At 37.6% G+C, this 27,178-nt stretch overlaps 1 protein-coding gene and 1 long non-coding RNA gene across 6 annotated transcripts in view; one reads left to right on the plus strand and one right to left on the minus strand.

The window, feature by feature from the left end:
- The first annotated feature begins 1,696 nt into the window (after positions 1-1,696).
- The window catches only part of LOC146453431 (aminopeptidase A-like), a 33,089-nt gene continuing 7,607 nt past the window's right edge, over positions 1,697-27,178 (plus strand). Inside the window, exons 1-16 of one of the 5 annotated variants that reach the window (XM_085096658.1) lie at positions 1,697-2,460; positions 4,975-5,125; positions 7,009-7,137; positions 7,417-7,537; positions 10,209-10,363; positions 15,044-15,292; positions 16,038-16,187; positions 16,865-17,037; positions 17,533-17,618; positions 21,592-21,722; positions 22,472-22,527; positions 22,902-23,073; positions 23,798-23,877; positions 24,076-24,204; positions 26,842-27,009; positions 27,128-27,178. The exon at positions 27,128-27,178 is cut by the window's right edge and continues 90 nt beyond it. In XM_085096658.1, the coding sequence (XP_084952784.1) occupies positions 1,733-2,460; positions 4,975-5,125; positions 7,009-7,137; positions 7,417-7,537; positions 10,209-10,363; positions 15,044-15,292; positions 16,038-16,187; positions 16,865-17,037; positions 17,533-17,618; positions 21,592-21,722; positions 22,472-22,527; positions 22,902-23,073; positions 23,798-23,877; positions 24,076-24,204; positions 26,842-27,009; positions 27,128-27,178 (2,729 nt within the window). In that variant the 5' untranslated portion in view covers positions 1,697-1,732. Of the gene's footprint in view, positions 2,461-3,322; positions 3,645-4,974; positions 5,126-7,008; positions 7,138-7,416; positions 7,538-10,208; positions 10,364-13,520; positions 13,676-15,043; positions 15,293-16,037; positions 16,188-16,864; positions 17,038-17,532; positions 17,619-21,591; positions 21,723-22,471; positions 22,528-22,901; positions 23,074-23,797; positions 23,878-24,075; positions 24,205-26,841; positions 27,010-27,127 lie in introns of those variants that run through there. The other 4 variants (XM_085096655.1, XM_085096656.1, XM_085096657.1 and 1 more) reach the window with 4 other exon arrangements.
- On the minus strand, positions 10,374-13,496 carry LOC146453432 (uncharacterized). Its single transcript, XR_014859499.1, has 2 exons — positions 11,533-13,496; positions 10,374-11,502 (listed from the first exon to the last, which is right to left on the minus strand). It is a non-coding gene; the product is annotated as an uncharacterized LOC146453432 (long non-coding RNA).

Genomic DNA, 27,178 nt, shown 5'->3' on the forward strand with positions numbered 1-27,178 from the left:
AGAGGACTGCCATTAAAAAACGGCAAATAAAAATAAAATAACGACAATAACAATCACGATCTTGATGTGAGTCCAGTCTAATCAGTTTGCTGATTATTTCGCACCCCCAAAAAAGAAATAACTATATGTTTTCTTGATCAATGTATTGGAAAATTTTTGCCTTTTCCGGCATTAAGCCAAAAGATGTTTTTACCTTTATCCTTGAATCATAGGCTCAAAATAAACAGATTTTATAAAAATAGCTTTTTGCTGACCAATAACTAACTTCATGCATGCTAATATAGATACAAGCAAAGCTAAATTCTATACTCGGCGGTCACTGGCGCGTTGCTTTACTGAATGCAATTTCACGAGCGGCCTTCAAAGGGTCAGCAAGAACCCACAGCACTGACAAATTTCCGATGTTTTAATTTCACAAGTTGGATTTAATTTTAGTCATTTATCGTGCGTCCACATGTTTCCTCTAATAAAATAAATCAGCTTTTTTGCCTTCATTCATTTCTAATGCTTCATACAGGGACCGTGTCAAAGATTACTTAAACTTTCATGACACAAAGACAGCGCTTAATCAAAAATACGGTTATTTAAGAAAACTTAACTATAAATATAAACTTCCTCAATATTTTGCATTCAATTGGTTGTTAAGAGGGCTTCATCCGGCATTATATTTGCAATGTTTGTCTTGTCCATCAGAAGGTGTCACGTTTTTGAAAAATCGAGGATTTGAGCGGTGTGTACCAGTTGATGTTCTCGTAGATGCTACCTTATTCAGTTTATTTTGGCGCGGGACTGCAATGCTTAGGTGGCTTATTTTATATATTTTCATAATGATTTCCCGAACCCGAAGTTTGCATATAAAGCTGCGCCTCGACGCGAGGTTGATAGATCTCAGTTTATTTACCAAGCTTAGGTTTTGGTCGAGTTATCTGATTATATTTAGCCAAATCAGAGCGCTATAAGAACCGAGTTTTATCAGACATTAAATATTTATTTTCGTGGTCTAAGATTGCATCCCGACTTTGGCAACACGTCTTTTGTTATTTTGTCAAAAGAAATGGGGCTTTATGTTTTTGAAAGCATTATACTAAAAATACTTCGTAGTCAATGTGGTTGTTAAGTTCAGCTCGGAAAATGTAGGTATTATATTTCTCGATTTTAAAATAATAGACGAAGAACTGAAAAATTATAACTCACTCAACGAGATTTCCCGTCTTCTTGAAGAATATTGCTTTCTGTGTAATCTTTGATGTCATTCACTGAGCACTATCAAGTCTAATTTCCATGTACGCACGAAGCGTGGGCGATACAGTGTTCACGGAAAAAAAATTCGCATCTTTTATAATATCCATCTTATAAAATAGAATAAAGGGGATGGATATTACCTCCAATATTTCGATAAAACTAAAAATAAACACCTGATTCACTGATTCACGGAGTGTCCTAATTTCATGACTGATCCGCAGCAGCTATTGGGCGTTGTTGTCCTTTAATTTTCCCAGTATTATACTGATTTGGATGACTGATAATTTCTTAGCAGATTCTAAAGTGACCTTACATATACAACTCCGCGATAAAAATAAAAATAATAAAATAAAAATAAAATAAAATAAAAAATAAACCCTGCTTCCAGACGAATTTTGTGGGATATCTCGCGGGATCACGTGACAGGCTAACAAGGCCGGATACAGCTGGTATCAACTTATTTTTCATGCTAATGACCATTCCGGTATAAATGGAATCAGGTCTCGAGGGATCTGACTCCTCGAGTGAAGAATTAGAAGACCACGTCATTATTTCACTTCTCCCAGAGCAGAAGCGCCACAGAAAGAAAAGATTTCGTGCCGCAAACCTGACGTTTAAACTGAGAGAAATGGTTTGCAGAAAGGCCTTCATTTATGGCGTGGTAACAACTTTGTTATTGCTTTCAGTCTTGCTTCTCGCCGTCTTCGCTCGCCCTTCTTCCTCGTATGAAACTGTAAACAAAAACAAGAAAAAATTTCGTCAAGACTTTGAACTGGCTAGAGATGCTTCGGCAACCATTAAAGGACAAAGGAGGGAAGAAATTTCCGACCTGAGACTTCCAAGACATCTAACACCGATCGAATATCTCGTTCATTTACATCCTAATCTGACAACGTTTAATTTCTCGGGGAAAGTTGATGTCCTTCTGTACTGCAACGAAAATTCCAGAAATATCACACTTCATATTGGCGACAAAATACACGAAACTAGCGTGAAAGTAGCGCATATACCAGATCTTAACGACAAAAGCACTGTGACCGAGTTAGACATCCACAGCATCTCTCACATACCACAAAGGGAAATGTTTGTTATAACGCTTGATTCATTGCTTGTGAGTGGGGAATATTATTTTCTGGTCATCGAGTTCAACTCGGTGTTGAGTCGAGGACTTTCTGGATTCTACTTGAGTACGTATTACTCACCATCTGGAGAAAAAAGGTGAGTATGGTACCTTACACAATGAAATTCATACGGAAAGCTGTTTCCAGAGAAAAATGAACTTTATTAAGACATTTGATCGATGTTGTCATGATCGGCGTCGGAGTCTTGATCTTCTCGTTTCAAAGAGTTTTACGAAGTTTATACTTTCATTAAGAGAGTTAGAATATATTTCTTATCATATAACATTACATTTTTCTTTTACCTTATTGTTTTTTATGGTAAATAAGTTAGTTAGAATAACATTTAAACACAGGGTCATGAACAGGGAAGTCTGTTTCGCGTTTCTTCTTGCCTGTTTAGCCAGTGGTTTGGCGGGGTTTCGCCAGCGATGTGAATTTAAATTTATTTCGGGGATTATTATAAAGGCTCACTGTCTTAATTTCTAAGCTTTGTGTTCTTGTGTGTTTCGTCCTTTCTTACGGTATAAAATCAATTTTCATTACGATAAAACAATTTAGGAAGTTTGCAAGGATATTTCTACAAGTAATTATTCATGTAGCAAAGTGGTTCCGCGTCAGTTGACTTCTTACATAATTGACATTTTTTTGCCTTGTCGCCAAAGAAATGCCAAGAAAGAAAATTCTAAATTAATGGCATCCCAGTTGGAAAACTATGAAGAGTTGTTGTGTTCGATGTATTATTGTGTACTTGCACGTTATTATAAATTATAAAGGTTAACCCATTAACGGCCGAGGCGCCCAAAACCATTCGCACGTCCGCGCTAGGTTCCTGCCTCCCCTAGAAGGGATAATTTTGTCCTCTATTGTTCTAATTGTCTTTAGAAAAGACTGACCAATCAGAATCTATCGTCTGCGCATATATTTTTAGGTCTTAGGGGGGTCTAGACACAAAAGGGTTTTTGTCTTCCGAAAATATCAGATTTCATCGATAATGGCGGGCCACGCGCTTTACGCTTAAATATTCAAGACGCCAATTTCGCATTTTCCGAAGGAAAACACACCTTTTCGAAACGGTAAATCGAAAGAGGAACTTCTAAGGAATACTCGACAGTTTCAACAGCGGAAATCCAAGCATTAACGGCGAAGAAATTATGCTTCGAGGAAAATTTGTAGTTTTACCGAGGCGACGAGCTGGCGGACATCTCAAATCATTATTTTCGCCATGGACTTTCTTGGTGATGTTAGAGCGTTTCTCGCAATACAACTCACAAAGAATTACAGGTTTGATTGTGGATTTGTACTGAAATACTATTCTAATTGATCGATTCTTCGTATTCCGAACAGTTTTCGCAAAAGTTTTGAAAAACGTGCTCCGCACGGGTCGATAAATTCGCTTCAAAATTGACTCGCAATTGCTTCAAATCGCTTGCGAGTCGGTCGCCTTGCGGCAAAAATTATACGCGTTTTCTTCTAAGACCTATACAAAGACTTATTTGAATAAATGTTTTAATTAGGAAAGCTTTATTGCCTGTTTTTCTGTCTATTTTCATTGATGAAACGTGGTAACTGCCTAATCTTGCGTAAACAAACACGTCTCCTCGAGAGCGGATCAAATTACTGCCATGTGACGCGAGGATCAAATTTCATCAAATTTTCGAAATTTTTACCTTCAGCTTTGTTTTTTGGGTAATCTTTAATTCGCAGGTAGGGTATTTTATTCGACAATTAGAAATTCTAGCTATTCTAGACCAAAGGAGTGCTGGTTCTTTGACCCAGTAAGTTGTCAATTTTTACTGCACATTGGGTTAATTATTAACAATATGCTAATTTGTGAAAATGGCAAAAACACGTGGGCTGCAATGGGTTAACAATATGCTAATTTGTGAAAATGTCAAAAACACGTGGGCTGCAATGGGTTAAATAAAATATTCAAATTAAGGTAAAACTTAATATGTAAATTATTTTAAAACAAAATAGAAATCCGTCCATGGCTGACAATACGAAAGATAATCTATCCCAAAATAATACAGCTATCAATGCCAGGGTGGGGGTTGGGAGGGGGGGGGGTGGGGGAGTTGTGGGGAGTGTGGGAATTTAACGACTTTGTGGAGGATTATTTGTCAAATGCGTACCAACCTGGGTAAAAAAACCTTGGGTGCACTGTGGGATCCAGAAAAAAATGGATCAAATGCTTATGTCTTTCTGACCTCTCCCCGCCCCCCCTGTTTTACCAAAAAAGGAAGTATGACGACAGGACAAACAATAACCCTATGCAGTGTACATGTAGGTGAAATCCGACAGACTGATCAAACTTGCAAGGGCAGTTAATAATCAATTTAAATGAAATTCAAATAATTTTTATGCTCAAGATATGTTTGTATGCATGATGCACGTGTGCACTGCTGCTTTTCCTGTGGTTATTATTGTATACAGTTGTACAGCGTAGTTCATCTTAATTTTTTTGTGGGGATTATTTATCTGATGATTTGGATTTTGGTTAATATTGGAAAATTAATTAAGATACATTGTTTAAATTTCTGGTGTAAATAATTATTTATATTAATGTTAGAGAGTGTGAGTATCTTATTACCTTTTGTGGTTTGCTTCTCAGATATCTTGCCACTACTCATTTTGAACCAACGGATGCCAGAAATGCATTTCCTTGTTTTGATGAGCCTAACATGAAAGCTAATTTCACCATTGTTATAACACGAGAGAAACACCATGTAGCCTTAGCAAATATGCCAGTGCATCACACAGAGGTAAGAACACTTCATACATGTGATATAGTACAGTACTTGGTTGTTAAATAAAATTGCACTTGTATGTAGTATGCGATTGCACTGAGCACATGTAGGACTGTCCTATTGAGGAAGTTCTTAAGTGCTGAGTGTGGTGAAGCAGTGTTCTTGCTAGTTTTCTGGGCAACAGGTAAAGCCCTTTTCCAGACCGGTAAAGTAGTTCTGCTGGATCTCCTGAAGCGAGTTTCTACTTTGTTTGCATTACAGTTTCAAGGCCTTTTGATTTTGACATTTGATGAAATAAAGTTTGGTCCTTGAAAGTCGTTGAATATCCACTGCACAACAGTTTAAAAACTTCAAAGCCATAAGTGAAATGCTTAAAATAATAATTATTAGTTTGCAACCTAGGTTTTACAAGTGACAAGGAGATAAGGGTTAGTACAGAGAAAAATGAAGCAAGCTTTTTGTACCTTAGGAACGTACTTACCCATGGAGAAATGCCAAGAAGGCAATCTGGCTAATACCTAACAAAAGTATGAACATACAGAGAAACACTGAGACAATACTAAGGACTAATATTGAGAACAAAGTAACATGTCGTTAGAGAAAATAATGTAAGTACTATACAATTGACACACTGAGAGGACACTAAACCAATGTGAAAATGGACTGGAAAAACATCAAGAATACAAGATTAATACTGTATGAATGTGCTAACATACAGAGAAACGTTGATTAGACAAAACTTACAACATACATATGGAGAAAATTAATGCAAAGAAGACATGTTTAACATTGGAGGAACATACAAATGTTAATACCCCAGGAACGTCTATTGAATAAAGTTACCAAGGCAAGACTTGTGTGGTACCTACAAACACAAAGAAATAATGGGAAACATTGAGAAACAAGACTGCTTGCACACAAGTGTATGATGTACATGTACAACTGTAGACATTCTTTGGTCTATTATTAATTGTACACACACATTTTGTGTACTTCTTCCAATCAGTTTCATCCAGCAGGTTACATACCATTTTTTTTATTGTATCTTTATCTGAAGACACCAGGTGCAGGGATGAAAAGAAAACCACTGCTTCTGACAAATAATGATATTGAATTACAAACACAGATTTCTGTTAACTATAAGTCTTGAATTCCAATCCAACTTATATGTTTGGTTTCTGGGTTTAAGTATGTGGTTCTGGACATTAAGTACCCATTGGTGAGGAGATCACTGGTTGGGAGGGGGGGGGGGGGCTAGTAATGGAAAGGAATCCATGACACCTATGAGAGGTGAAAAAGAAAAGGGTTAGAAGTTGAATTTCCAAGGGGGGTAGAAGGTGAAAAATAGAGTAACATCTTTGACAACATTATAAGTTATTTTGCTGTTCTAAGGAGAAAAAATCGTCAAAAGGTTTGAAACCACCAAACATGAAATGTAGCGAGCACAGGCAGGAGTCTTGAATTCCATGGATTAAACATTTTTTTGTGATACGAGTCATGATTTCAGTTCTTATTGTTGTAACTTAACTCTTGTTACACTGGGATATAGCAAATAATTTACATGTACATGTATAGGGTCAATCTAGTGTAATGAAACTTCGCAAGGTAACTCACGTGTTTAATATGTTCGCAATTATAGTACTGTACTTTTCCTGAACCTGTTACAATTTACCTGTCGACATCAATCATAAATGAAATTAATTTATGTTTGCTTTTATTACATGGTATTTCAAGAAACTATTTCTTTGTGGGCTTCCCACTTGAATTAATACATTATTTTTGTGTTTTCTTCCTTCTTCTTTGGTCTTTATTTAGAAACTTCCGTCAAATGTCAAGTTAAGAAATTAGTAGCACAACTTTTAATTTAAATATTTTGATTGTTGTCTTTTTGTTTCTAGAAGTGTGGTGATGCAGATGACCTTTGTATAGATCACTTTCAAAAGAGTGTGAAGATGAGTACATATCTAGTGGCATTTGTTGTCTGTGACTATGAAAGCATAGAAGGCCAAACTCCAAGAGGTGTTAAGGTAAGTGTAAATCAGTTTTACTGTACATCATGTCTGGCCTCCGCTCTCAACAAAAACCCTCACAGCTTGTAGTTGTTTTGAAGAATTTATGACTAATGTGAACATGTACTTTCATTTGTGCCATTCTCTATTAAAAATTCTATTGTGCAATACATACATAATAGTGCCTAAGACTAATAGTATTACAGGGTAAATAGTTGCTCTACCTCAGATGAAATTTACCATGACCTAATGTGCATGTGCTTAGTAGAGTTTGTTCCCTCTGTCAATGTTTGCTAGGTACGTGTCTGGGCCCCACCGGCACAGGTTAATCAAGGAAGTTTTGCTCTCTTTGTTGCTGTAAAAGTGTTGCAGTATTATGAAGACATTTTTCAGGTTGACTACCCACTTCCAAAGCAAGGTATGGAGCCAACTAATACGTTCTTATCAACTTTTAACTAAAGATAAATTTCCTGTTACTGTCATTATACTTACAACAGTGTATCGTTGTGGCTTTTCTGCAAAAACATCATAATGATTCTTCGTTGTAGAAACAGTTTGGCAGTTGAAGTATGCTTAGTTGCTGTTTATTAGTGACCTACAGTGTAAATCAATAGTTATGTACAACTGCAGCCAGGCCCTCAGAAATTAACAGTAGCTGTAAGTTACAGTAATCAATATACTGTACAATCATAATTACATGAAAATTATTAGAATTTGGAATGACAGCATTCCAGGATAGATATACAGTGTGTAGATGATTGTATATACATGTAATAGAATAAACAGAATTTCCTGTTATAATCAATTTTGATGTGGCAAACTACCAACATTTTGAGTGTTAGTTTATTACATGCTAAAGAATACTTTTATTTATAATAGTTTTAGTGTTTTATTATTATTATTATTATTATTATTATTTTAATTTGTTGATGCTGCAGAAGAACTGGAAATAATTTTTTCTTGCTTATCAGGGCATGCATCCTTCTTTATTTTTACATAATTATTGCAAATGTGGCACCGCATTTGCCAAGTGGGGTTTTCACTTGTCTGAGCAACCCTCCAAACTGCCATTACGTTGGGTGCCATGGCGACTAAAAGTTCATTACTGGCGACCGGCCTTTGAACGAGAGTCGCCAATTTGGTGACCAAGGAATTATCGGATGAAAAGAAAAAAGTTGTCAAATCGTCTGGACTTTAAAGATGAAGTTTAAAGTATTACCTAGGGGTGAATAGATCTTACATTGAATATTTCAGATCTTCCTGTTTAAAACTAGGCTAAATAACTAAACTCACAACAGCAGCAAAATGCACCGAGTGAACATCTTCATTCTGCTTGACTGATAAAATGTTTGGTTGCCAAGGACTAGTCCGGTCATGGCCCCTCCGCTGTCACGCAACTCATGGCGTGACAGCCGAGGGGCCATAACTGGACTAGCCTAGCATGTGATGAGCTTTGCCCTCTCTCTTGGACAGCGATCATGCAATCTATTCTTGGAATTGGTTGTTTGTCTGAACGACGAGAAGAAAAGTGTATGCGTAGCTACCGGACAGATGATGTGACCTAGAATATTTGGTCATTTTGTGATGGGTTGATAGCCTGGCACATAAAAAACTGGCAAAGTCTCCAACTGATTGTGGTTCACAACGAATGTTTATAATATGCGTGGATGTAAAATGAAACCACCTACAAAACGAAATGTGTTGTTTAATTTAAATGAAAGGATGATACTATTTACAGACAAAACCCTTGTGAGAAAATTGTTTATTTATGATTTATGTAAAATCCACGGACTCAATTTCAAGTGCACATGGTTTATACCCATCAGTTGTTACTCACCAGCTGCACTCAGACTTTTAGCAGTTTTAATAGAATCAAAAAGCTTTTGTTTGCAAATTTGTAGTCTTTCACGATGCCAAACACAATAAGAAGGCCTGTTGAATCTCGAATAAAACTTTGAATAATTAATTTAAATTACATTTGGTGTAGCTCTTCTTGTTAAGAATGAATAGCTTATAATTTCAAGGATATACATGTCGTGTTCATCATAGAGACACAAAGTGATATGATACTTCATTTTGCGATAAAAGAGGCGCAAAATATTATTGACTGAATTGTTGTAAGCCAGATTGTTTCTCAGGGGAGCTATAACGCCAAATTCAGCATTTCAAAAAGGTATAATTATTACTAATATTAAATGTTAAATATTACTATAATTATTAATATTAATTACTATTATTATTAAAAAATATTACTAATTATTATTAACTAATAATTAACAATTATTCCATGAGCGCGCGTTGGATATGAAATAAAACATAGCCAACGAGGCGCGTTGCGCCGAGTTGGCTATAATCATCTCATATCCAACAAGCGCAAGTGGAATAATTGTTTTATTAAAAACAATCAAGAAATATTGCTAGATCTTACAGATTTCGCTGTGCAAGAACAACCAGAAGACAATTTTAATGGCCGCCATTTCTCGGCCATGGTATAATGGCTCATATACCATGGCCGCTAAGCCAATCAAATCCCTCGAATTGCATTGTACGATGATTCAGTTTTTAATAATTATTAATATATTGTGGCGACTAAAACAAAAGAGTTGGTTGCCAAATGGCCACTAACTGAAACATTTAACTTGAAAGGTTGTTGAGCCAATTATTGGCAGACATGATGTTTTGAACCTGGGTTTGCAATCGACTATACGGTGATCTGAAAAATGCATTAACATTTCGCTGAGATAGCATTTTGCAGTAAAACTAAAGATAGAGAAATATGACGTTACATTTTAGCTAATACAACTGCAGTTGTATTTAACAAGACAGTTTTTGTAGCAAATTCCAAGTAATTGTTTTGCACAGACATCGTACGATTTAGTCAGACATTTGAGAAATATAGCTGGACAATTCCTGTTGTCACCGACCCGTTATTTCCCACGCTGATGTTGTCATGTTAGTGAATAATGAACTGGGTAACAGACAAAATAACTTAACCACAAAATAGTTAGGAACCAGGGGCAAGCAAATTATGGTTCAGTGAATGAAGTTTTGTTACAGTGTAATTAAAATGTTGACCTCATGTGTAATAGATCTCATAGCCATTCCGGACTTTGCTGCTGGGGCCATGGAGAACTGGGGTTTGATCACTTATCGCTTGACCTCGCTGTTGTATGATGAGGAAAAATCATCTGACTCTAACAAACAGTGGGTTGCCATTGTTGTGGCACATGAACTCGCTCATCAGGTTTGTGTACAAAAAAGAAACCAAGATGTTTGGGAATTACTGGATGGTACTGCAGTTGTTGCCAAATTCTTTCTTTTGGTGCTGGCTTTTGCTTAGTTCTTACTCTTTGTTAAATGGCATTCATGTGTTGTACTTTTGAATTTTGTTGTTGGTAATGTGCATGTACAGTACCATATTACTTAGATTGAGGGCCAAGCTTGTTTATGACAAGCTTGCTGCATCAGAGCTGGGGGCATTTATTCACAGACAGGCTTTTAATTAGTGACAATGTGGCGTTCATTTTTGGCTGGTAATTTTGGAACTGAAACTGCTGGCCATACATGTGGGGAATTATGACAAAACTGGAGGCAAACAGCTGGTCTTGTCAGTTAATTATTGCAATTTGAACCCAATTGTCTGCCTACTCTTCCTTTACTTTCGGTTTAATAATTATTGCTACGTTTATGAAAAACTGCTCACTTGTGTTGGAGTTTACACCTGATTGTTCCAGATGAATGAATGTCTTTATTATAATTTCCTTTTTGGGGACGTTCATGGGGGCTATTCATTGAAGAATCTCAAGTAAAATTATATGAGAGAAAATGTGGTGCTGTACATGTGTGTTTCTTGTGCTTCTAAGCGTTAGTATCTTGGTGTCATGCTTTATTGATATTACTTTGGATATGTGTTTCTTGTTTATATTTTATTTGTTATTTTATTGGTCATGCATGATATTGAATCCAGTTAGCTAATAACCACTGCTGCCTGTTGTTTGTTGTTTTCATGTTCACATCTGCACAATGCCATAACAGTTATGATTTGCCTGCAATTAAAAAAAAAAACCCACAGTTTTCATTTTGTTATTTTGAACAAATCTTAGAATGTAATGCTAATGTCCACGTACCGTATGTTTGAAATAAATCATAACTTAATAATGAGTTCTTTTTTTGTTAAACAACATATAAATCTCACCAGTGTAAGTTTTTAATATTCTCTTTTTTTGTTCAGTGAAACTAATGCTCAATAAATTAAAAAGAAATAAAACATAAAATGTTTATTAATTTTTATTAGTGCAAGTACATGTATTGCCTAATAACTAACCTGTGTTTCTCTTCTTTGATTAACAATGCAATTTTTGTAGATTAAACAGGGCTTAAAACCTTCGCTACTAAGCTCAATATAGTTAAAACTAGTAGTTCTAAGTGTTCCTTTTGTTTCATCTGGTGTACAATGAGAATTTATGGAGTATAAGTAATGCAAAAAATTATTGTTGTTTGTTTGAAGTACTTGTTTTGTTGCACACCAGTCCTTTAATCCTTTCCCCCAAGAGCAGTCAAGCTCAGAATATTTACTACGCAGCGAGTGATGTTTCCTTAGTCATCAAAACTAGTCACCAGAGTCTGAAGAAGATACTTTCCTTTCAGGATGTTGAAACATGACACACTTATACTGTCTTTTTCTAGAGTAAATCTTGTATGGTTATGTCAAGACAGACTACACACACTCAAAAGCATTTACCAACATCGGACATTAGCCATCTCAGGGGCAGATCCAGAATTTTATGAAAGGAGGGGAAGGGGAGACCTGTTAGGTGATGTAGTTCCCTGTTGGAGGGCCAGGGGACATATTAGATGTAGAATGATGTGTATCTAGTTTTTAACCCCACATAGTGGGTGTGGCATCCCCATCAACCCTTCCTTTGTATCTTTAGGACCCTGCATCTTTTCATCTTTTAATACATTACTTGGTAACTGATGGCCTGTTGGGATCTATTGAAATATTTCAGCCCTGTTTAATCAAAATTAAAGTTTTAGTTTGACTTACGTTTTAAAAGCTAGCACTAAACAAGAAAGGTCAATAAATAATTTTATTGTCTAAAGGATGAACATAAAATATTAAAGACAGTGATCAAGCCCTAAATAAAAGACCTCCAAGTGCTATGCTGGCCCTAGCCAGCATAATATGATCTGATGTGATCATGGGTATTTTTAGAGAGAAACAACAAGATCTAATTTCACTAACTTTTTAGTTTGTTCAAAGGCATATTAACCTGTGTGTTTAGGTCCAAATAAACAAAATGAAAATAAGCTTAAAATAAAATAATAATAATTTACAGGTTGTTTTGGGGAAAACAGATCTGGCTGCTTGCATCTTGCACTCTGCACTTGGTGTCTTGTGCTTTGCTTTCGGCTAAGTAAACACCTTTTGTGCAAGTTAAAACTGCAGATCTTACACAAAAACGACAAATTGTTGATAATGTTGCTCTAGATTGTGAGGATATCCTAATTACCCAGTTGTTCAAACCAAGGTTGTATATATGGCAATGTTTGGCAAATCTGTTGATGCATAGGAGCCTTTTAGATACTGTTCACCCTAGATAAGGAGGCACTGTGCAAAGAAAAGCCACCAAACTTTGCAACTTTACCTGAAATGTCTTTTGGAACAATTTATTTTACCTAATTAATATTCATTAAGTTTGATGTTACCATAATGGCAGAAGTGTTTTGACAGGCTGGTTTTCTCAGACATTTGAATTTTCTTGTTTTTCAAATATACAAAGTTAAACTTAATTTTGGTAACTATTAAATTTTAGATCATCTTAGCACTCTTATGTTGACTTTATGCTAAATTTAGCTGCTTTGTTTTTGCAATTTTTCACAAATTACCAAAGAGCAGAGGTATCTATTTCATAGGGTGCATCAAAGAAGGAAAATGTGATGTAATTCCGTCACATGATGTCATGATCAGGTGATTTTGTGGAGCCAAAGTGAAACATTCCTGGCCTTTTTCCTTTTTACCCCCTACAGCTTTTTTCTCCACGCCATTATAGTGTTCTCCCCAACTTTTTAACGTACATAAAAAACAATTTGGATGTTTCTGTTTTCTATAAAAACATCTTTTTCAATTTCATCATTACAGTAGAGGCCCTTACTTGTTCATCACTTGTGAGTCACAGAGTTTTAGGTTGCATAATCTACATGCACATTGCGTGGAGCCGCAACAGTTCTGCTATAGTATAAATTATATATGTGCATACTAAAATATAACGAAAACAAAAATAAATTGTTACATAAATTAGTTTGATTAATTTTATAAACCCTAAAAGTAGTTGATAAAAGAATGTACTAAAATGAATGAGTTTAAAGCTGTGATCTTACTGTTATGGTATTGTATGCAGACCTTATAGCCATACCTGACTTTGCCACTGGAGCCATGGAAAACTGGGGTCTAATTACATTTCGCTTGACCTCAATCCTCTATGATGCTAGGAAGTCGTCGCACAGCAACAAACAATGGGTTGCAGTGGTTGTAGCCCATGAACTGGCCCACCAGGTTTACTATTCAGTTATTAATAAGTGATTTGTTAGGATATTGTGTGATTCCAGTAAATATCCCTCCCTCCCCCAAGGAAGATCATTGGAAATCCAAGCGTAAGGGGAGTTTGAAAATCTAAAATAATATTTCCAAAGAAAAGCAGCATAAAGCTTAATTGGAATTTAAAGAGCTTTTTGGTGGGAGGGGGGAGGGGCCAAACCCTAAAACTTTCCTTGGGAGAGTTATGGAGAGTTTTCTTGCAGAACACAGGCAATGACTTGGATGCTTCAAATTCCAAAATACTGCCTCCTTTTTAATGCCTTTTTAAAACAATTGGTACTCTGCAGTTGAAGGATTTTGCAGCAAGACTAGAATAAATGCCTTTTTTACCTTCAATCAAAATTTGACACAGAGACTGGTCATCACATACACTGTAAGAAACTTACTTGCGTATTTAGTATTTGAGAAAAATGCTAAATAGGCAAGAAAGAGCTTAAATTACTTTTCCAGAAAACGCAAGTGACGTACATAAAGGAGATATCAACACTTTGTTTGACTTGGTTTAGTTTCGCACACAACAGAAATCAGTTGAGTGCTGGTATCTCTGTAGGGTGCATGTGTTTTCAAGAAAAACTGTCAACAAGCTATTTCTTGTTTATGAACATTTTGCTCAAAAATTAAATATGCAACTAAGTTTCTTACATGGTAGCAGCTGGGAGTGGGGGGAGAGGAGGGAGGGGGGTCAAATTCCTTGTATATCTCCACCTGTGGGGATTTGATCTCGGTGGTAGTTACATCATTAGTATGTACGGTATTTCTGCAGTCGTTACTCAGATGTCATTTCTGTGGGAAGGCCAGTATTGTCTTAACAATATATACACACAGGGTAATTTTAAACATGCTTATACTTCCAAACATGTTCCGTGTACAAATATTCGATGGATGGTCTATTTCATGCACAAAAAGCAGTGAATTTTGACACATGCCTTCTCAGTTTTTTTGTCTTGTTTTGAAAAAGATAACTTGTTCCCAATCTTCTCCCACTTTTTGAGATGCAAAGTCCCCACATTTGTCTTCAGGGAAACCGATGACAAGTGCATTATAATGCTAGTCTTGCCAAAAAGCTTCAACTGTGTATTTCTACACACAAAAATGCTTAAAAAATATGTTTGCCTAAGTTCAGATAAAAATATTTTATTGCTATGTTCATATTAAGATTTCTGAGCATAAAATTAGCAAATAAGTGAGCATGAAAAAAACTGTAATTTATACTCCACTTACATTGTGTACAAAACTCATGTTTAATTTTATTTCATTATAAGTATTTTATGGTATTAAGTCCTGTCAATGTCCTTTAATTTTTTAAAACACTTTTTCAATTTACAGTGGTTTGGTAATTTAGTCACAATGGAATGGTGGAACGATCTCTGGCTGAATGAAGGATTTGCCAGTTTTATGGAAAATGTTGGTGTAAATCACACAAAGCCAGAGTGGAAAATGTTTGACCAGTTTTATCTTGATAAGTTTCAAGCATCCATGGCTCTTGATCAACTCAGTAATTCACACCCCATCATGGCCGAAGTGAAAGATCCAGCACAGATTAATTCTTTGTTTGATACCATCTCATATGATAAGGTAGGCAATCAGATTTTTCAGCTTTATTTTATAGTTTTAACAATATTTACACTAAAAAGGATTATGTGTACCGGTATATTAGTTTTTAGATACTAGATATTTTCACTTTGTACACTTTAAAATGTTGTTATTCGCACATAATTTTAGAATAGGTCTTTTCCCATGTGAGCCTCTTGGTTACGCTCGACGCCCCAGGCTTGGCTTGTATATACATGTAGTATGATATCCATACGTGTTTTAAAACTGAAGGGGTGCCTGGAAAAAAGCCCAAAGTGACTTCTGATAATTTGCTAGATTCTCCTTCCAAATTTCCTTGTATTCACTTGTGGAACAAAAGGAGAATTTGACCTCACATCAAAAGTCACTTAGGGCCTTATTCCACGCACCCCTTCTGCTGTCATATAATAATAATAATAATAATAATAATAATAATAATAATAATAATAATAATAATAATAATAATAATAATAATAATAATAATAATAATAATAAATATTTCTACTGCATAAATTAACATGTAAATATGATCAAATGGTAATGTTTGATGCATTGAATGGTGCCCTGTTGGCTTTAAGCTCGTGTCTAATGTACAACAAGATGTGCTTTTATGCAAGAATGAAGTCTTGTGATTCTCTGGGTGACAGAGATTCTTCTTTGGCATGTATGCAAAAATGTAGCAACAGCAAGTATTTTTGTGTATATGTTGAGTTTTCAACTCACCCTCTTGATAAATATTATTTTTAAGGGTGCTTCTATAATACGGATGCTGGAGGATGTTCTTGGCAAAGGTGTTTTCTTCAAGGGATTGCAACATTACCTCAATAAGTACAGCTTTGGTAATGCTGAAACAAATGATCTTTGGTCTTGTCTCACAGAGGAAGAGGAAAGGGAAAAGGTACTGTGTACTAGTCATTTACTGCACCAACTCTGAAGTAATTCAACTAACTGTAAGGCTTTTCAATACCATCAATCACTGCAGCAGACCTCATAGAAAACAAAATGTTTGGCTCAACGGGGTCAAGAGGTCATGTTTGTGCTCTATGATCGGCGGAGTCCGATCCACTTTGCCAATTCTGTATTTTTGTGGTCAGTCGGTTGTCACCATCACTATGATTGACAGCAGTAAAACATGCAATTTGTTAGTTGGGGTCGAAGTTCAGAGTCTGTATGTTATTGTAATATCTTCTGTTCAGCACATTTCCATTAGTGAGAACTGTGTGCGCTACATTTAAGGTCAGGATCTACCAATTTTTTGAATAGGGATAAGGTATAAGTCAAGGCAAAATCCAACATGGATGTTTTTGTACATGATTTTGTAGTTGTTAAAAGCTAGCACCAAATTTTGATGCATGCGAGCATTGACAGCACATCTTAAATTACTTATCTAGTGAGGTTCAGTGTATTTATTGACTTCTAAAAATTAAGCATCAGCTTTCAAAAGTGCATGAAAACTGAAAGCAGTAATCTCACTAATTAAAATTAATTGTTACTGTTTTGTGAGTCCATATGGTCATTTAGAACCACGTGAATATGTATGTTGCCCACATTATGTTGACTCTAATCTGATTTCAGGGTGTTGGAAAAGGAACTGACGTCAAAAGAATGATGGATACTTGGACCAGTCAAATGGGTTTTCCTGTTGTGAAGATAACAAGAGATTATGATTATCCAATAAGACAAGCGGTTCGTGCAAAGCAGCAGCACTTTCTTATCCACCCTGGTTCCCAATCTTCATCAAATTCTCAGTAAGTCATCAACTTGGTTTTATGGTGAATATTTGTCAAGTTCATATAAAGATGTTTTAGTTGTGCTGAATAGCAGCCAGACGTATTTAGCATCCACGGTTGCAGAGTCCCGACAATTCTGGTAATAAGAAATGGTCAAGTACAAACAGGCAAATTCATACAGTGTAAATCAATTAAATATGTCAACTTGGTCATGGATTTCTTTTGTGTGTTCTGTTATTGACTGTGTACTTGTAGCACAAAGAAACCATCACAAATATACATATCATGCAATAATATAAAGCCTAGGTGAAAACAAACAAACAAAAAAACAAAACAAAAACAATTTTAAAGGACAAAAAAAAAAAAAAAGAAAGAAAGAAAGAAGGAAATTAAAAAAACAAGTAGAAGAGGAGTTTCTTTCTGTTTTGAGTCCTTTTTAGCTACAGTGTAATAAAGGGAGGGCTCTTTGCCGCTGCAGCCAGCTGCATTTAAACTCTTTTTCAATGCTTACAGCTTCTCTTGGATAATCCCTCTGACCTTCGTGACACAGGATTCTGATACGAGATACGTGGAAATGATTGAGGAAAGAGAGCAAGCAGGTAAGGTCTTGAACTCTTCCCATGATGATCATAACAATAAAGATTACATGTGCATCTGTCACTGTCCTCCCCTGGGGGGTACTCCTCAGAATTTTTGGCAGGGGTGTGCGACCGGGTTCTCCAACCCTGAGTCCCTATTATTTTAAACAAAAAATATGTAATTTTCCAGTACACTTTTCAAACCTGGCCTCTAAAATTCTTACCCTTACCCTCAGACCTGATCTTTAGAAGCTCTCCCAGTTTCAGACTTTCAGGCCAAAATGGTTAAAATCTATTCCGTTTTTCAGACAAAAACGTCTAAACCACCATACCCTTTTGCGCCGCACATACATATACACTCGATTGCAAAAACATTTACACCTGAAAAGCATAAACCGTGAACAATGAGACCCAACAGATTTATGGGTAGCTGGTTCAAAAATTAACCTCATTTCCATAATCAATAATTTACCATTCTCGTTCTTTGCAATAAAAAATAGTGCTGACTTAATTCTTCCGAATATTTTTATACCAAATACTGCTTATTAAGTTCGTTGCCTGTTTTGAACTTAGGCAAATCGCGAATTGTATGTCACTCAAATTGGTCCTTGTTGGCCAACTTGGACACTTTAAGGAAAGCTTGGACAGTTTCCGTCATTCACCACGTGCAACTAATTTTGGTCATCGGCCGTCGCACGAGAATAGAATATTATGCAAATAAATTTAGTACACTTATACCCATAAAGCCACTGGGTCTCATCATTCACGGTTTATGCTTTTTAGGTGTCAACGTTTTTGGAATCGAGTGTATGTGCTTCCCCCGGGCTATGTCGTCTCACAGTCTTTTTCAAAGGCCACAGTAAAACTCAGGGGCAACGAGAACGTTGGTGAATCAAAATAGTTTAAGTGTTGTTTTCTGTTTTCCTGTTTTATGGCCTTTCAAAAGGCAAATTTGTGCAAACTTCGAGTGGCCTTCTGTGCCATTAGTGTGCATTTTGGAATTCTTTTGAAATGAGTCTGTGTGACAGAGAATTACTGGCTAACAAACTACAAGCTAACGAGTGCGACAGTGGTATAAACACAAATATTTGTATGATAATCCATAGTTACTTGAGGGACTGGTTATGAAACCTTGCCATGAAAACAATGGTGCTGCAGTTCTATGTTGGATGGGCCGCGACCGTGCACAATCCTTTGTTTTAACGCTCACACCACAGTTGAACATCTTAACAAAAACATTTCGATTGGTCAGTTGCTCCAACACGTTCCAAATTCTTTTGTTGTTTGTACAGGGTCAAGGCCAAAAAGGCAAACAAAAACATAAAACAAAGACGTTTGTCAGGTTTTATAACGGTAAACCATTGCCTTCAATTAACTATGGATAATCCAATACACAAGTTAATTTTGTTTTTATTTTTGAGTGATGCACTGATGTTTTTTTAAAACTGAAATTCATTTTATTTCTGTCCTGCAAGCAGCAATAAATGCTCCTCTGAATTTGCTTCAAAGCGGAAATTCTTACCGAAGCGACAATGTAAAGGTTACGCACTCAACATGGTTTGCACGTTGTAAATCTCGTATTCTAAAACGTCTTCCAAAATTCATCAAAACAGTTTTAACTGAGCCAGTTTCTCTCAGTGTGCACCGACAGAAAAGGCGCAGATTTTGAGTCCTTTCTGAAATAAAATCAAATTTTGCGAGTCATCTGTTTCCGAATATCATGCCAATGGAATTTGTTTGTTTATTGGCAAATTTGCGTTGTTGGTGTAATGACAAAACATACCCTTCTGGGGAGAGGTATCACCATTCAGGGGAGGGGTGTATTACCATTCAGGGGAGGGGTGTATCTCCATTCAGGGGAGGGGTGTATTACCATTCAGGGGAGGTGTGTATAACCATTCAGGGGAGGGGTGTATCTCCATTCAGGGGAGGGGTGTATCACCATTCAGGGAGGGGGTGTATCTCCATTCAGGGGAGGTCTGTATCTCCATTCAGGGGAGGTGTGTATAACCATTCAGGGGAGGGGTGTATCTCCATTCAGGGGAGGGGTGTATCACCATTCAGGGAAGGGGTGTATCTCCATTCAGGGGAGGTGTGTATCTCCATTCAGGGGAGGGGTGTATCACCATTCAAGGGAGGGGTGTATCTCCATTCAGGGGAGGGGTGTATCTCCATTCAGGGGAGGTGTGTATCACCATTCAGGGGAGGTGTGTATCACCATTCAGGGGAGGTGTGTATAACCATTCAGGGGAGGTGTGTATCACCATTCAGGGGAGGTGTGTGTAACCATTCAGGAGAGGGGTGTTTCTCCATTCAAGGGAGGGGTGTATCTCCATTCAGGGGAGGGGTGTATCACCATTCAGGGAAGGGGTGTATCTCCATTCAGGGGAGGGGTGTATCTCCATTCAGGGGAGGTGTGTATCACCATTCAGGGGAGGTGTGTATCACCATTCAGGGGAGGTGTGTATCACCATTCAGGGGAGGTGTGTATAACCATTCAGGGGAGGGGTGTATCTCCATTCAGGGGAGGGGTGTATCACCATTCAGGGAAGGGGTGTATCTCCATTCAGGGGAGGTGTGTATCTCCATTCAGGGGAGGGGTGTATCACCATTCAAGGGAGGGGTGTATCTCCATTCAGGGGAGGGGTGTATCTCCATTCAGGGGAGGTGTGTATCACCATTCAGGGGAGGTGTGTATCACCATTCAGGGGAGGTGTGTATAACCATTCAGGGGAGGTGTGTATCACCATTCAGGGGAGGTGTGTGTAACCATTCAGGGGAGGGGTGTTTCTCCATTCAAGGGAGGGGTGTATCTCCCTTCAGGGGAGGGGTGTATCACCATTCAGGGAAGGGGTGTATCTCCATTCAGGGGAGGTGTGTATCACCATTCAGGGGAGGTGTGTATCACCATTCAGGGGAGGTGTGTATAACCATTCAGGGGAGGGGTGTATCTCCATTCAGGGGAGGGGTGTATCACCATTCAGGGAAGGGGTGTATCTCCATTCAGGGGAGGGGTGTATCTCCATTCAGGGGAGGTGTGTATCACCATTCAGGGGAGGTGTGTATCACCATTCAGGGGAGGTGTGTATAACCATTCAGGGAAGGTGCGTATCACCATTCAGGGGAGGTGTGTGTAACCATTCAGGGGAGGGGTGTTTCTCCATTCAAGGGAGGGGTGTATCTCCATTCAAGGGAGGGGTGTATCTCCATTCAGGGGAGGGGTGTATCACCATTCAGGGGAGGGGTGTATCACCATTCAGGGGAGGTGTGTATAACCATTCAGGGGAGGGGTGTATCTCCATTCAAGTGAGGGGTGTATCACCGTTCAGGGGAGGGGTGTTTCTCCATTCAAGGGAGGAGTGTATCACCATTTAGGGGAGTTGTATTGTGCTATTTGGGGGGAGGGGGTGTATTCTTACCAAAATGTACCATTCAGGGGAGGTGTAGCGTACCAAATTCATGCATTATTTAAAGACTTGCGCTTCAAGTTTCAAATGGAAAGTTTTGTATTTGCACTAATATTAGTGTAAATGCACAGTTGAGGAAAACCTTTATTTGTACGAGGTATAACAGGTTAACAGAAGGTGGAAGATAGGCTATACAAACGTCAAATAGTTTTGCCATGTGACCTCACAAAACAATCATTCTTAGCACAGTTTTATGCATTATCTCAAGAAATGTGGAGTATTTTGTGTTCCTTTAAACATTTGACTTCTTAAACATACATTAGTATTTTGTTTATACTATTATAAACACCTTTCATAATATTATACAAAAGGATTGATTGGTCAGACAGAGGGCCATAAGGTTATTAGTGCTGTGCACTATTTAGTTCTACCCTTAATTACTTAGTCTTGCTAACGTGGTCGTCATAAATTTTGGCAACAATTGTGCACAAAATAGTAGCTCGGATACGCTAACCTCCAAACAAAAGTACCTTGGCAGTTGTAGAAGGTAAAAATCGACGGTTACATATTTGAATGTTGTTTTTTAGTTGATTTGCCTCGTGAGACAAGTCCCGAGTCGTGGATCAAAATGAATGCTGGGCAGAGTGGCTTTTATCGTGTCGACTATGATGTGGAGAATTGGAAGAGACTTCGAGATCAACTTCTTAGAAATCACCAGGTAATTACTTGTCAGTAGATACATCAATGAGGAAAAAAACGCATTAAATAATTACTTAAAGTTTCTACCACGATTATTAAAATGCAAACCGTTTTTAATTTTTTTGCAACATTTTCAATTTGACAAAACAACCTTGATTGTCATTAATTGTTAAGTTGAATGCACTCGATTAAACTCTGTATATTGGCAACTACAGATTCCAAGCGCGGCATATATCAAATCCGAAAACAGCGCGTGATATGGAGGAATCGAGATTTGCGCGAATTGGAGTTTTTTTTGTTTCTTTGTTTTTGTCTTTTTGAATTATTGGTGTTACTATTGTAACGGCCCATTTTACAGTGTGTGCTTAGTGGAAATTGTCCTGCAAACGAATACAGTTGAATAGAAATTGAATGGCATTGTCTTCAAACGCGGGAAAGCGCGTACGAGCTAGTTATGATTGCTTTTGGTCTTGGTTCTAATTGGTTAGAAAGTAGCGCGAATTTTGTTAACCAATCACAGAGCGAGTAAAGCAAAACTCGCAAAGCAAACGCAAAATTACTTTCGACACTCCACTGATAACCGGCCTGATATGCAATAGAATTTGATACAATCAGCAGCCATTATCCGTCCATTCTTGTCTAGCTCAATTCACGTATCACACGCACTACTCGTAACGACTGCTTGCTGTCTGTCTCTTTCTGTGGATAGTTTTGCCCTAGAACTGACCTCTATGATAAGACTTGCTAACGATATTTCAATTTCTTTAGGCCTTATCTGCTGCGGACCGTGCAGGCCTGTTAGATGATGCACTAAACCTGGCACGGTAATTATCTTCTGTTTAGTTTATTGATAACTAGCAAACACAACAACGAAGATCATTAGTGTGTTTTTTAAATACGTCCAAGAATAACTCGGACTCGGGTCTTAGGTGACTCATCTGAAGCTCTGCTGGGCTGGATTGCTGCATGTAGTCATGCATGCTATGTGTCCCGGTACGTACATACTGTTATGCCGCACTTTGATTGAAAACTGTGAGAAAGATGATTTGTCCAAGAAAACAGACGACAGGGTAGAGAACAAGGCAGCCTTCAGCAACAAACCTTCTGAATTTCCAGATGAAATGGTTGACATCATTGCCGGCATACCACTGCCTCCGTTTCAATATTAAAGTGATGCTTTTTCTCGTCTTTGTTACAGAGCCGACATGTTAGAGGACGGGTTGGCTTTGGAACTCACAAAATATTTGAAGAATGAAAAGGAATATGTTCCTTGGATGTCAGCGCTTAACAATTTGGCTTATTTTGCAACGCAGTTTTCTGTTTATGACTCTGTGAACAATGGTGCAAAAGATTATTACACAAAATATAAGGTAATACTCAGCAGTTAAAATATGAACAAGTCTAAGACCATACTCGGTTGTTAAAGCTGTTATGTGGTGTCCTCAATCTCTAAATGCCTTTGCTTCCTTATACATCTTCATTTTGTCAAATTGTTTAGCTGCTTCCCGGAACTGGAAAAAAAAATGAAATTTTCCGTGGGAAAAGTGTCAAGTGTAAAAATAACAGTTTTACAAAATTATATAGTTGACATGGGTTATTCTATAAATTGGCCAATGACTGCTCTTTGGACCCCCTTCTGCATCTTATTGTAGCGGGCCCTTTTTCAAGAAGGGGGGCCCCAGAATAAACATATAAGAATTTCTTTGTACAGTCTTTTCAGAAGCAACTCAAGAAAGTGCAGAATAAGAACACAGAAACAAACGAAGAAGAGAAAGACAATTGAAACACTAAGAGGCTATAAATTTCGAAGTATGGAGCGGCGGTCAGATCAATCTTATCGTCAGTGATGTTTTCGAAATTTACGGCTTTATTTCAGAAAATAAGGATTTATCCTTGGGCACAATTTTGTGCGCCTCATTTGCCGCGCCGACGTAAATCTTAAGCGGCATTTTTTTTCAAATTGCGGAAATCCTGCAAAGCCCCGCTCTGGAATAAACCCTGGTTGTCACTGAAGTCAGTCATACACGCTGTTATTATCGCTCGGCCAGCCAAGTAATTTTTCTTTTCCGCCATTTTTGGTTTCGTTTTCTTCAGAGATACATCTATTACCTGGTGAAGGACATTGCCACTGAGTTGGGCTGGGAGGAAGGACAACACGATCCGCATTTGAAGAAGTAATGGTTTGGATTAATTTAAATGACCTGAAAACTTAACATTCAGTCCAAGTTAGCTCAGCCAGTGACTAAAATATATCTATATCCGTCCATTATGGATGGATTCTTTTGCCAAAGAGTGGCATTTCTTCATTTTTCATTTCTTTTTGTTCTGTACTCATTAGTAAAATGGTAAAACGTTTTTTCTTTCTCTGGTAGATACCTTCGAGCAGCTGTGTTTCATTTAGCTGCCAATTACGAAAGTGATGTTCCAGAGAATGAGCGCAGAGGATTCGAATCCCAATTGTTAACATTATTTGAAGCCTGGTTGGAAAATTCGAGCCATTCGTAAGTGTCTCTTCTTTGCTTTGTATGAAATAAGATGTGGGGTGAGGCAGCTTGAAATTCTCCCCTGTTTTGTCCTGTAAGATGCAAGAAAAGCTACAGCAACGGCGACAACCATAGCATCAACCAAAACAACAACAAAGACGGCAGTTGTGTTCTGAAAGTGAAATTCATTTGAAATCAGTTGAATGTGTTTGTTGCTTGCAATGACATTGAAGGTTGTCAAACCAATACATTGTTTTTTTTTTTTTTTTTTTTTTGTGATTTAGCAACTGTTGTCATTGGTGATTATGCCATAAATGTTGTCTGCAGGTGGCTGAGCGATTAAACGTGTTTTGTAGTGTAGTCTAGTAATGCCGCGGAAACGTTAGGTACGTTTGCATCACACTTGAAAAAAGATACGATACGATACGAAACTATACGATACGATTCCATGCGATACATATATCTTATTCGATGGTTTTACATAATGTATAATATGCGCGGATATTTTGCAAGGAGCGTAGTATTTTGAAGCGAGGAAAAATACGAGCAATGAGCAAAATGTCCGCGCGTATTATGTGTAAAACCATATTTAAAACTATCGAAAAGAAGATTTATTTTTCCACTACAAAAAATGTTTGTTATTTTAGCTTTTCTATTCTAGAAATAGTGTTGAAATACACTCGGCTTTATGTCTCTGTCCATCAGTTTCGGCGCGTGCGAATGACGTAAACAAATCAGAAAGCCAGTGAAATGTCTTCGTCCGTATTCGGTCTGTTGTAAACCGGTCAAACCGGGACATTACAGTGCATTACGGTCTTATAGTTTGCGCTTTCTCTTGACCTTATTTGGTGAAATGACATAACAGGGGAATGACAAAGTACGATAATCACGTTGAGATCCTTTAACTGTGAGTTACTTTTACTTTTTTAATCAATTTGGTATAAATCGTCTGAGTTGGTGGAAATAGGTCCATAACTTGGTTGTCTGTGATTCAGTTGTATCACAGACTGTTATGTAACACGTGCTGGAATGAATTTTTGAATTATATTGAAATGTTTTACTACCACTCATTCGGTTACCATAGACCTGTTACATGAACAAGGCCTGTGAAGCTGGCTGGAATGAATAATTTAATTAGAATTCTATTGTGTACCAGTTAAGCCGGTGACACACCTGGCGATACTATACGCTGATAGCGGCGATCGGCGGGTAAAATTGCCGATATCTGGCATGTCAGATATCGGCGATTCAATTCGCCGGCGTTCGCCAAGTTTGCCCCTTCCCGCGATTTTCCACGCTCATCGCTGCGAATCGCCAATCAATAAGGATGGGCCAGTTTATCAGATTACTTTTCAAAATGGTAGATAGCGGTGGTAAGATGGAGCCAGGGAACAAGCTTGAAATGCCACATCGTCGCGATCGACGAAAAAATCGACAAGTGTGCCCGCATCAATCAGTGGCGAAAATCGCTTGCGATCAAATTCGCCGAGATCGGCGTATAAAATCGCCAAGTGTGTCGCCGGCTTTACCTGAACAAGGCTTGTGTAGCTGTCTGGAATGAATATTTTAATTAGAATTAGGAACTTAGGAACTTTATTTTACGTGGCACTACACTTAGCTAAAAACTACTTTACAGGAATCCCACAAATAAACAGATAAAATCACAAAAACAAAAAGAAAGAAAAATTAGCTAACAATCTAAAATCTAAAAATTTGAAAATTTAAAATATCTAGGAAATCTAATCATTCATGTATCAATACATGCATGTGTAATTACAAATTAAAATTTACAATTTAAAAAGCTAACCACGATAATAACAATTTTAAAATGCTTCTTAAAAACTCCCTTGTGCCGGCCATGGCGCGAATCGAGTCCGGCAGCGCATACCATGTCTTTGCAGCGAAGTACGAAAAGACCTAAGACCATGCTTGGTGTTTCTTACTTTGGGCAATGAGAGCATGTTTGTGCCCCTTAAGTTGTATTTTGTGTCCTTTACTTTGAGTAAGTTTGCAATGGGGGTCGGTGCCCTCTCCTGGAAGCAACTATTTATTGTGATCAACATGTCCTGGATACGACGTCCCTCTAGTGTGCTATGCAAACCAATCCAACTTAGCAGTCTATCGTAAGAGTTATTCTTATCCTTATATACAAGTCTAAGTGCCCGTTCGTTTACTCTCTCCAATTTCTTGGTGTTCCTGGCTCCACAATGGTGCCATATCTGGCGACAATAATCGAAATGCGGTAAAATAAAGGCACGATACAGTGCTTCCTTGGTTTTGCAAGGTAGAACATTCTTAAGCCTATTTAAGGCATTAACTTGTCCTCCGACCTATAGGCAAATAGATGCGACATGAGAATCGAATTTCAGCTTATTATCTAATGTTACGCCTAGTAGCTGTATCTCACTGGAAACAGGTATGGGCTTTTCTTCGCATTTTATATCGAAATCGTAAGCCGTGTTTCCCAGCACCAGAGCCTGATATTTATCCGGATTTGCTATCATGCCATTTTGTTGAAACCACTGTGTAGTGTTAGTGTTATAATTCTATTGTTTACCTGTTTCATGAATAAGGCCTGTGTAGCTGGTTAGAATAAATATTTTAATTAGAATTCCTGTTACGTCCTTCATCCTTTTTTCCTTCTGTGAATTCTAGGATCCCACCCAACTTACGTAGTGCTGTTTACTCGATTGGTATTAAGAGGGCTAGTGGAAGTACATGGAACAAGGTGTTCCACAGATTCCAGACTGAGCAAGGTCCATCAGAAAAGAGGAAGCTAATGTATGCCCTGACCAACACTCAAAACCCAGCAATTCTAGAAAGGTAAAGAGCATTTGTTCTTTGCATGAAATGTTAGATGTAAACTGGGTGCGCTGTCAAAGCCTTTATGTTTTAAAATCGTTATCAATCATCGTTCTTGTTGTCTAACTATTTTCTTCAGCCTCCTGTATTACTCACTGGATGAAAACATGATTCGATCCCAGGACAGTGT

This window comes from Pavona decussata, unplaced genomic scaffold (genome assembly GCF_977016875.1).
Source record: "Pavona decussata unplaced genomic scaffold, jaPavDecu1.1 SCAFFOLD_330, whole genome shotgun sequence".
Classification (NCBI taxonomy): domain Eukaryota; kingdom Metazoa; phylum Cnidaria; class Anthozoa; order Scleractinia; family Agariciidae; genus Pavona; species Pavona decussata.